The sequence below is a fragment of the Arachis duranensis genome, chromosome 1 (assembly GCF_000817695.3).
Source record: "Arachis duranensis cultivar V14167 chromosome 1, aradu.V14167.gnm2.J7QH, whole genome shotgun sequence".
Classification (NCBI taxonomy): Eukaryota; Viridiplantae; Streptophyta; class Magnoliopsida; order Fabales; family Fabaceae; genus Arachis; species Arachis duranensis.
In genome coordinates this window covers 103803756-103815791 of record NC_029772.3, presented here as the reverse complement: position 1 = coordinate 103815791, position 12036 = coordinate 103803756, and the positions used below count along the sequence as shown (strand labels likewise).

At 38.9% G+C, this 12036-nt stretch overlaps 1 protein-coding gene across 4 annotated transcripts; it reads right to left on the bottom strand.

Annotated features, from left to right (window-relative positions):
• Positions 1 to 3211: 3211 nt before the first annotated feature.
• Positions 3212 to 11815, bottom strand: LOC107468504 (uncharacterized). Of its 4 annotated transcripts, none has more exons than XM_016087818.3 (9): positions 11639 to 11815; positions 9628 to 9952; positions 6898 to 9473; positions 6658 to 6803; positions 4620 to 6374; positions 4445 to 4493; positions 4136 to 4362; positions 3906 to 4007; positions 3212 to 3821 (listed from the first exon to the last, which is right to left on the bottom strand). In XM_016087818.3, the coding sequence occupies exons 2-9, from the start codon at positions 9818 to 9820 to the stop codon at positions 3587 to 3589; spliced, it is 5283 nt and encodes a 1760-aa protein (XP_015943304.1). In that variant the 5' UTR covers positions 9821 to 9952; positions 11639 to 11815; the 3' UTR covers positions 3212 to 3586. The 4 variants fall into 4 exon arrangements, with proteins under 4 accessions (XP_015943304.1, XP_015943316.1, XP_015943310.1 ...); XM_016087830.3 differs by having other exon boundaries at positions 4620 to 6278; XM_016087824.3 differs by having other exon boundaries at positions 6658 to 6782.
• Between the last annotated feature and the right edge of the window lie 221 nt (positions 11816 to 12036).

The following is a 12036-nucleotide window of genomic DNA, read 5'->3' as shown; positions in this document are numbered from 1 at the left end:
TGAAAAGATTTTATATGGATAAGTCACATCCATTAAGTACCCCAATAATCGTAAGATCTTTGGATGTGGAAAAGGATCAATTCCATCCTAAAGAAGGGAATGAAGATATCCTTGGTCCTGAAGTACCATATCTTAGTGCCATTGGAGCGCTAATGTATCTTGATAATAATACGCGACCTGACATATCATTTGCTGTGAATTTACTAGCAAGATATAGTTCCTCTCCAACCAGAAGACATTGGAGTGGAATCAAACAAATCTTTCGATATCTTCATGGGATGGTTTATATGAGATTGTTTTATCCCTATGGATCTAAGTCACAATTAGTTGGCTATGCAGATGCTGGATACTTGTCTGATCCACATAAAGGGAGATCTCAAACAGGATACCTATTTACATATGGTGAAACAGCTATATCATGGAGGTCCACGAAACAGACGATTGCTGCAACATCCTCTAATCATGCCGAAATACTAGCGAATCATGAAGCAAGTCGCGAGTGTTTTTGGCTCCGGAGTTTGATCCAATATATTCTGTCATCATGTGGACTGATTGATCATAAGATATCTGTCATCATGTGGATTGATTGATCATAAGATAGCTCCAACTGTACTGTTTGAAGATAATGCAGCATGCATTGCTCAACTTAAAGGCGGATACATCAAAGGTGATAGAACGAAGCATATTTCTCCCAAATTCTTCTTCACTCATGATCTTCAAAATCAAGGGACAATTGATGTCCAACAGATCCGCTCAAGTGACAATCTGGCAGATTTATTCACAAAGTCACTTCCAAAATCTTCCTTTGAAAGATTTGTACATGAGATTGGGATGCGCCGATTTCGAGATATTAAATGATGTCGACAAGAGGGGGAGACTGTACTCTTTTTCCCTTGGTCAGGTTTTTTTCCCATTGGGTTTTTCTTGACAAGGTTTTTAATGAGGCAGTCCCCATCACAAAGGATTTTGTACTCTTTTTCTTTCACTAAAGTTTTTTTTCCCATTAGGTTTTTCTTTAGTAAAGTTTTAACGAGGCATAATCCTGAATGGACATCCAAGGAGGAGTGTTGTGACTAGGAAAGGATAAGAATGGATGTCCATTTAATGGGCAACCCATTTTCTACGTTGAATAGAACAAGTTCTTAGGATGAAGCAAAATAAATGTAGTTTGAAAAGTAAACTTCTCTTTGCCTATAAAAGCATGATCTGAGGCAAATCTTATATTAATACATCTTTATTTTATATATATCTTTTATCTATTTCACAACAAAGATATGGATTTATTTGACCACTGCTACATCAACCAAAGATCAAGGATGATAATTAACAATTTAACATAATGTTTCATTGACTCGGTCAATCTGATCATGTGAACCAATTAAACTGGTCAATCAGTGAGAACAATTTTTGGTAGATGACAAGCCTATATGTTGGGTCCCAAAGTTTTCCATATTTGGGCTGGATCCATTTAAACTTGATCGAAATGGTATTTTCTTTTTCTTTATTTTTTCCGGCAAATGAAAATCAAAATTATATAAAACACAACTTAAATAAAATTAATTGAGGTGATTAACAGTTTAACAACATTTACCTTTGGACCAAAAAAGAAATCAACCTTAACCGCTTAAGAGTTGCATATTTCCCTAATAAAATAGAATTCATTTTCCAAACCAAGTTGAACCAATTACAATTTTGTAACGTAAAAGTAAAAAAAGAAATGACGATGGTCCACTTACCCATTGTCATGACCATGGATTCACGTTCAGTCCCTATAAAAGGTATCAATGACTCCCTAGTCCTTGCAATGAGCTAAAAAGAGTTAAAAAAGAGAAAGCAAATTCACGTGACTCACTATTTTGGCTAAAAAGGGATAGGAAGAATGTTAAATTAAATTGCACACGGATGAGGTTGATAGCTGATTCAATTATTTATAATAATTTCCCTGCTGCTCACGGTTCGCCACACGCCACTATTTCATTAATAGTTGAAACTACAATCCTATTGGTCAGATACGGATCTTCTCTTTTGTTCCATAGCTGATATGTTTTTGTACGGAAGCTCGATCCTTCCAAGTGAGTTGTGACAACATTAAAGTTCCCTTTCACGGCTTTTAACTATAACTATAATAATCATCACTATTGGAATTGGTCTCTTGTGACTTCCCTTTCCGAGGAATCTCTTGATGTGTACCCGTACAATAAGATTGAAAAAGTGATGACGTTTTATTGAGTAAAGGACGAAGGATGTCGATGTCAAAGGTACGATGATGTAACAGTGTATATTCTATTCTCTATGGTAGTGTTTACTTTGGCAGGTTCTAATTGATTAATAACGATTGCTACTATGCAATCACAAGCGAGAACAATATCATGTTTCCGGTAATTGTTCCAATCATAAGAATGTCGTCATTTATTGGGAGGGCACTTTATTCTAATTAGTGATGTCTAAAAATGACACTAAATTAACTTGTTTTTCTTTTGATGTCGATGTCATTATTTATCCAAGGGTGTGTGTAATACACGTGCAGCATTTAAAGATGGTCAAATTCTGAAATTCATTTCCCAACAAACTCAGCCCTGACCTCAGTTGAATTATTGGAATATAAATAGTAACTCAGAAAAATCAAACGGCTCAAAATATAGCTGAAATTATGGGGCAAAAACCAAACCGATCATGTTCCCAATAGCTGAGCATAAATCATGACTTCCAAGTCCATGAATTGTTGGTGAAATTCTGGTAGAATAGCAGTCTACTATTTTCACTACTACAGCTTACAATTGTTAACTGAGGAATTAAAAAACAAATAGAATGCATTGAGAAGATCTTAATTAATGATACCCACAACATTAAGTATATCTAAAACAAAACATCCCAACCCTACATTCATAGATATCCCTTGTGACTAACAAGCTGCTATGCTGAACTACATGGACTATCAATTTATCCAGGTAAGTAGAGGAAACAATTAGCATTGAAATGTTATATGATGCATAAGAGACTATTTTATTAATACTACTTTTGAATGCCAAACAAAAGTAAACTAACAATGCACCCAGAGAGAGGGTTAGGTGATGAAGTTAAACTAATATTTATGCATGAAAATTATCTGAAATTGAGGAAAATTAAATGACTTGGGTGATGAAGCAGGAACTATGTAGACTGCAAATAAAAGAAAGCTTATTATATGCAAATTGAGGGAAAAGGTTTGAAATTGAGAAAACAAATATCGATTGAGTTAACACTGTGATAATTAATCAGAGACAAAAGCCATCCATAATTGGTATGGTTAAAGCTAAGTAGACTGCATATATTATCTTACTATATACAAGAAGACTGGGAACCCGAAAATCAAAAGATAACTAGATTGCAAAGATCTAGACATACATACATACATATATAGATTGAAAAGATCTAACAGCCTCCATTGGTTGAGGGGGCAATCTAGTAACCATTCTTCTCCTACATTGCCAGTTGTATGGTTCTATTGCGATGAAGTGCAATAATATAAGTTGAAAGAAAAGGACCAGAAACAGGAGGTTCTAGAGACAACTGACCAAGAAAGATGGAAAAATGAATTAATTAATTATCAAAGTGAAAGACATTGTACCCTGTCTGGGAGATTTCTAGGCATCGGAACAGCAGTAACGTATCTCTGAGGGGGGCTTGGTTTATGAGCATTTCGAGCTGCATCAGCAGATGAGGTCTCTGCCCCATCATTTTGCCCCCTTCCATGGAACTTGGCAAACCGGTTGATCACAGAAAATCTTTCTAAATCTTGACATTCCACTCTCAAGTCCAAAATTGAGGATCTGTTGTCCAATCTGCAACATCATGATGAATAATGGCAAAAGTTATAGCTATTACATTGTGGATTGTAAGTATCAAACACAACAATGTGATAGTACCTCAATATATCATTTTCCAGTTTCCTCATTCTACCAACAAAGTCTTCCACTTGCCTAATGTAATGATCGTTCTTCTCGGATGATTTAAGTTTATCATGCAGCCTACAAAATATTAACAAAAAATAAAATTCAATTATTACACGAAGAACAGATTAAAATTGTATATATTTCCTGTTGAAAACCATTATATGTTCACAAAACAAATCCAAAAAAGAAACAAACTTTCTTACAGTTTCTTGCTACCACCACTTCCAGACTGTGAGACCGATCTGCATGCATCTCCTAAAACTAATCTAGCAACAGAGTAGACCAGACTTTCATGGTTCGATTTGGCATCGGCAGAGAGAACTGCTGCTGGCGGAGGGTTAAATAATTGCTGCATAAGCTGTGTTGTCAAAACAAGCCGTCTTCTTGATTTCATTGTTGGTTCTTCATTTTGCTCGGCATCCTCTTCAACCTGAAGGTCAATATGGAGCAAGATGAACTCCCAATTAACAAAATAATCTAAACATTCAATTCCACAGACTATCTAAACAAACCTTCTCAACCAATCTATTTGCAGCTTGGGCCCAATCTAATTCTGCAGCACTGCAAATTCATAAAGAAAATCAATATTCTTAGGAGAGACATATTTATTTACATAAATAATAGAGTATGTACACAACTAAATATAGATGTAGTGTGTGCTACAAAGCACATAACCTTGTCAACTACCTGATATCTTGAAGCCTTTCAGAGCCCTGTTCCAATTCTTTATGAAATGGAATGAGTTCAGATGTGGAACTTTTCCGCTTCTTAGGTCTTGTGAGTAAATCAGATTCAATTGCAGGAGGCAATAACCGAGAAGGAACATGCTCGCTTGAAAAGGAAGTGGGCGTTGGACTTAGCCTAGTATTACCAGCATCACCAAGACTATTAACTTGTTCCATTGACTTGCCAAGATGCACACTATCAGACTGGTTCCTCACAGTGAAAGACTGGTCTATAGGTTTAGGAGGAGCCATCGCCCGTGCATCATACATAGGCAACATTTTACCATTTTTAAAAGTTCCATATTGTTCAAACCACGATGGAGCCATCTGAGGATTTATCATAGGATGTTCACTTCTAATAGAAGCTGGATTGTTACTGTTGGAGACATTGAGAGCATTTTTCTGACCATATCCACCCACATCCAGAGAAGATGCATTAGTGTCTCGACCATCAACTGGCTTCGTAGGGAAGCCTGGTATATTAGGATCAGCTGGAGGCACCGTAGAACTATCACCCGACACATCTTTGACCATGGTATCATATCCATATGACTGCCGTCCTTGGTTGAAATCTTCCTGCTGTTTATCTATCACATTATCTGAAACTTTGAATCTCTTGACATCTCGATTACTGGGATCAATCTCAATATTTTTCATGGACTGAACCTGATTTAGCAAAGGGAAGTTCTGGTGTAAAAAGTTATTTGGTCTTAAAGACCGGCCAAAGTCTTCAATATCTCTAGAAGTAGCAGCTGGACTAGTTTGAGATGCATCGGGTATACCCTTCCCAACTTTTTCCTTAACATGTGACGCGCTTGCTGACTCATCCGCAGCCTCAACACTCTCAGGCAACATCTGCTGCCGAGAGATTTCATTACCATCCTTTGAATCTTCAATACCTGGCTTCAATGGCCAGGTTGTGGTTTCAGAAACATTAATTGGTTGGAGACGGGAAGGAATCTTTGAGGAGTTAGGAAGTTGCTTGCCAGAAACGTTGGTCCATACGTTGTGTAGAACTTTTGAAGCGGTGCCTTGCATAGATGCACTAAATGTTACAGAAGGATGAGAAACTGTGGCAGCGGCAGTCTCTGATGCCGAAGTTTGCATGGAAGGGTCTCTTGAATTGAATTGGTCTATACCACTTGGACGAGGCATATCCCGAGCAGATACTGATTCAGATTGACTAGTGTGAGATCTTTCACCATATTCATCCATCTGATTTGCGGGAACAGTCTGATCAACAAAATTTGCATTGGAAGATTGACTATTTGAAGCTTTTCCAACAAAACTAGCCCTGTTTTGATTTTGAGTATGGATCCTCGAGAAAGGAAACCCAGATGACAAATCCTGTGACATATTTCCCAGCACATTGTACTGTGAGGCTTTATCTAAAACTTGTCCTGAGGAACCAGAAATGTTATTCCTAAGCTCATGAGATGACTCTCGAGAAGGAAAATTCTGAGTAGAAGACAACCATGTACTGCCCTTATCCACTGTTTCAGATGTAACACGAGATGATGCCACAGGAAGCCTTTGAGTGGGAGGAGCCAACTGTAAACCAAATCCCTGAGATGAACTTTGATTCCGTTGAGACCCATCAGAAGATTCAGTATCCGGCACCCTGGAAGATAAATGACGGTTAGAAGTGCTTGTTTTTGTTGCAATGCCATGCTCCCTTGACTGATCCACTTTATGAAGAAGCTCAAGAATATTTTGACTACAATAATTTTAACAAATCAAAGAAAACAGTTGAGCTAAGTTCATCATGTAAGTCATAGACAAATGAGTGGTAAGAAAAGGAAGAGAAACAAGTAAACGAGGCTGCCGTACCAATTAGGCCAGAAGTCAGCAAATGTAGAAACAAAATAACCATAATGTATAGTTACTTACCACTAATAGAAATAAACACAAAGAATAATGGCTCAAAACAAGGAATTACGAGAAGATGACACACTAAAATTGAAAGGAAAAGGGTAGGAAATTTTCAAACATTCAACTACCTGGGAGAAGCAGTCTTGTTTAAGGCATAATTAGTGACACTTCTATCAAAGGGGGCTAATGTCTTTGGTATTTGGCCAGGCAGTGCGGTTTTTGAAGTATTATCATCCAAGCTTTTTGTCTCACCCTGAAAAGCAGGTGCATTCCTCTGTCACACGTATATAAATACATAAACCTCAATAATTATGGAAAACTTCGTGCAATCAACATAGGGAGCACAAGAAAGTAAAACTCAGAGTTACCTTCTCTGTTTCAGTATAATTTTCATCAGAATGACCATACTTTGACTGCCCAGGATAGCTTTGGTCATGTCCTTTAAGTCCTCCAAAAGGTTGATGGGGTGTAGGATGTGAATTTATGGCATGTTTGTTTCCATGAGTCTCCATGTCAACACCAACATCCCCCATAGGGTGAAACTGAAATTTACGAGTTACAGGAGTTCTTCGATTTCCTGCACCAGCAGATACCTTTGGACTACGTGAATCACTTCCATCAAAACTGGCAACTCTATGGTGAGATGAATTAGGGCCAACACCATCTGCTGATTTTTCATTTTTATTCTCACTATCATGAATGTCTCCTTCTAATTTCTCATTCCTAGATGATTCCAAAACTAGAGGGTTTTTCTCCATATGAAACCGATATTTCCCTGGACCATCATTTCCATAGCTCCCCATGGAATCAGAATGTCTCCATGCATCAACATTATGAAGTTGCTGGTTGTTTTGCCTGCTGACCCATGTAGCACCTGGGTTTGGTATAGCACCAATGCCATTCATACCAGTATCTTCCCCACAAATCTGCATATTAGCTGGAGACTTAACATGTTCCAATCCAGCTGATGAATTAGTATCAGAACCAGGCTCCCACATTGCAGATACATGGCTTGTCTCTTGTCTAGCATCCTCATGACGGGAATGAAACATGTTTTCATTTTCACGAGCCTTAAGAGTAGAACTGTTATCAGATGGGGCTGACTTAATTCCATTCCATCCATTAGATCTATTGAGTGCCTCACCACTACTATTTGGGGATGGTAGCATCTGTTGATGGGTCCATGAACCAGAAATAACCTTTTCATTAATTTCTATACCTGAAGAATCAGCAGCATTTCCATAAACACGATTCCCTTCAGCAATTGGTTTTTGCTGCGGGCCGCAATCTAACCATTTGCCTCTTTCTAAAAACTGTGGAATTGATCTTTGAGAAGTGTCGGTCTGTAACCTGTCACGCTGTTCTGGTACAGTATCAACACTTGACTGATGAAATCCGGGAACACCAGAATAGCTTACAGAATTGGGCCTGCTAACATCATCTGGCCGAAGAAAAGGTCTTGAATTTATATTGGGGGCTGACTGCAAGTTATTGTCGGCCCAAACTGGCTGTTTGCTGCTATCAATGGCTGAAGCCCGCTCATTCCCAGATGAACGTTCGTTATTCCGGAAACTTGGACGACTCCACTCTTCCTGTATGCCTGTTTCAGTACTAGATGTTTCGGCTACAGCAGACTGCATAAGTGCACTCCAGCTTCCGCTCTGGAGAGAAGGAAATCCCCCAAAACTATCTGCACTGTCCAACATATTGAATCCTGTATTCCTGCCAAATCCATCCCACAGATTGTCATCTGAACCAAACAAGATTTTCTCTTCAGTTGGATCCAGGGTGGCCACATTCTGTGAAGGTGGAACCTGCATTACCATCTTTTCCTGTGAAGTCTCTGATGATCCACCTACTTCTTGCCTCCCATGAAAATCTTCAATTGGCACATTTCTTTGTTCCGAATTCACTTGCTGCAAGTGCTCCATATTTATACCTTGAGCAACAGAACCAAACATATTTTTCCCTTGAATATCTTGTCTTGGCATCGGACTTCCGTCATTTGTGTCAGCTTGATCTGAATACGAACCATACTGCTGAGGTGGAAATGAATTACCACTGGCTGCTAAGTGTGGGAGCGCAGGTTTGTCCCCTTGAAGGTTAGCATACTGGTGTGAGATAGAAACCTGAGACACTGCTGCCTTATCTGTTTGAACATGAGGATACAAGTTGGGCGCACCTCTTGAGCCAGAAACTGGAAGCCCATAAAGAGACTGGTCTCCTTGATTAGGAACCAGTCCCATCAGACGCACTTGATCAGGTGATAATATAAGCCCATTTGAAGCCCCTTGCATGACCGGAGATGCACTACGCTGGAGCCAACTTGCATTACTTGCCATTACCTCAGGTTGCCACATAAGGTTAGATGCCTCATTTATGGGAATGCCATTGATGAGAGAAGCAGAATGGCTTGGAACTGCCTGTTTTGAAATGGAGGGAACTGGAGCCATTGAACTATGTTGCCTTGCATCCAGTTGATGAAATTGTTGCTGCCTTTGAAATTCTTGCATCTGGTTGAGCATTACTTGCTGCTGTAAAAGTTGCATGTCATTTATGCCAGACTGCTGTCTAGGCAAAGGCTGAAGCATGTTTGATTGCCGACCACTTAATTGTTGTTGACCTCCAAAAAAATCATAATTGACAGGAGATTCAACTGCATCAGTCCTAGTCAAATTCTTCTTATAGAGTTCAAGACCAGTGCCTTGTTGTGATTCAAGTACTGGCATTCCACGTATGCCATGAAAACCAGCTTCGGTATCCACTCCCAAAATGTTCCCTTCATTTTGCCTAGGCTGGAAAACCTGGTGCCCCTGCATATAGCCATTAACAGCTGCTTGTTGGTTCGAGAGTTGATTTCTGCCAGTGTCAGGCCTCAGGTTAGATTGTGCCAGGTTCAAACCATGTCGCAAATGTGGAGAGCTTGTGTGTCCCTGCTCAGGATCTATGAAGGCAAAAGTATAATCAGTGATAATATCAAAATATTATGTAAAATCAAGAGCATTATATATGAGAGGGTAATAATTAAAAGTGAACATATTATGATCTATTAATGATTGAAATTTAAGAAAAAATTAAAAATATTCTAAAAACTATACCCGATTGCTGTAGATTGAAATTCTTCAAATTGGAAATGAAAGGCCCATCAGTTGGCCTCTGGCCACCAGCCCACAAGTTGTTGGTTAACCCTGGCCAGTTCCCGTCCACTGCCTGTGAATGGTACTGGCCCTGGGACAAGTTTTCCTGACCAAAAAAATTATGGACCCTGTCTCCTACGTCGTTTCCAGGCATAGATTAACAAACCCAAAATTTATCAGAAGATAACTAGTTATAGAAATGCCTAGTGGATCAAGGGAAATGAAGAAAGAGCTTCTCCAAATACTATGCTTCCCAAAAAGACACCTCTGAGCATACCATTTACTCCTGGAAATCATTTTCAGAAAAATTAATTAGCCTCCATGGCAAAAATTTAACAATAGATACAATGGGATAACAATAACTCAGATCTATTCCAGGCAGAACTAATTCTGTTTCCTCACAACAATAATTTTTTTAAAAGAAATTACAGCATTGGACTGAGATTTCAAATTCCTCCATGAACAGTCCAGAATATAAAAGATCAGTGCACATAAGAGATGCAACTATTCATACATAGAAAGCTTTACATCTTTTGGGATGAAAAAAATAGATTTATAGCTCTGTATTCAAAATTATCTCCATTAATGCAATCACAGACACCTTCTTCCAGGAATAGTTCCTTTTTTCTCAAGTGATTTCAATAAATTCGCTGGTAGTTACAGGAACAAAAGGCTCTTCTTTACATACACTAATACTACCATCGACAGCCTGGTATTGAAATCTTAAGAAATATTCAAATGGAAATAGTCACAACTACTGAGTATAATCCATAAGGGGGAAAATCGCTTTTCATGACAAGAGTATCACTACTGACTACTGATGAATAAGTATAACAAAAAAAAATATATAATTAAAACCAAAATAAGCCTAGTCAACTCCTTCAGAGTGCATAAGAATGCCACACTGAAGAGATCAAAATGTTGGAAATTTAGAAAGACAGCAACAACTTCCAACTAAAACATCACATAATATTAGAAAGAAAGAACCATCCTCAAGAAACTTGAGAAAAAGTGCATCACATTTATTAAAATAGCATCCTTTTGCCAAAAATGAGAGCAACCCACCATTTGTTGCAAATACATAACCAGTAACCACCCCAAAGATTGTATTCATCCAAGAACTTCATTAAGCACTCAGTGTCTCAATTGTCCCAATAAGTTCTGGAGATATCCATACACTTCATTTTGAGGTTCTGCACTAAAATCCATCACTCGGGTTCATTTCTTCCAGATTAATAACTCACAAGGAATCCATATCCACGGGAAATCAAATTTAAAGAGAAGAAAAAACCCACTCATTACACATAACCTTATAATCTACTTACTTTAAAACATCTCCACTAAAAAAGCTTTCTCCTTCATTTTCGTTAGAGTACTTAGCGAAGTTATAGCTATCTGAAAGTGCTGAAGCTTAACTTCAACCGGGATGCCAATAATTCAAACTCTCCTCCATCTCCATGTACATCAGAAACCCAAAAAGCACACAATTATACCTAAGAGACACCTAATCAAAAACTAAGAGACAGAGAAGAGGAAAACACAACCAAACCCAAGAATCTAATCTTATGCACAATTTCACCTAACTTTCAAAAAATATCCCACTTCTAACCGAAATGAGAGGAAGCAGAACAGACAAAAACCCCCAATTACTATCCCCTTCCCCCCAACTTACCCCTCAACTAAGCTCATCCCCAAAACCAAAAATCCCTCCAAAATCTCAAATTTACCCCCAAAACGCATAAGATCGGAAACGCGGCACAATTCGAGCTCAAAATCAGCATTCAAATTCACCACACCACACACAAAAACGACTGCACGAGCTGCCAAAATCGCGCCCAACGCAGAACGCGACAGAATCAACCATAGATTTGCAAAAAAAAAATTCAGCCATAAAAGAAGGGGGATAATAAAAGGTTCCTAGAGAGAGAAAGGCTAGGGTTTTGAGGCAGAGAGAGAAAGCGCGTGAACTCACAGTGACATTGAGGTGGCTCCATTGAAGCTCGAGAGTGATCCCCGCAAGAGTGTGGAGGAGCCAAAGCGTTAGGGTTTGAAAGCGGTGAAGAGAGAGAAAGCGAAGAGAGAGAGATAGAAAGAGGTAGAGAGAGAAAGGAAGAAGAGTTTCTCGAGTTTCTCTCTGAGCTCACACAGATAAAGTGATCGAAATAGTGCGAAATTTTCAACGAAGGTGAGGTTCGGGCCGAATCTGAGGTTCGGTTGGTGGTTAGGGTCCGAAGCTGGGCCTCGTTCTCTTTCTCTCGCAAAATGAATGGGGCGCGGTGTTGGTGGTGTTAGGCTTTAGACAGAGCCCAAAGAGGGGAAGATAGCATGTGAAGAGTTGTTGAGGGTAAATGGGCCTAGCCAATTACTGCG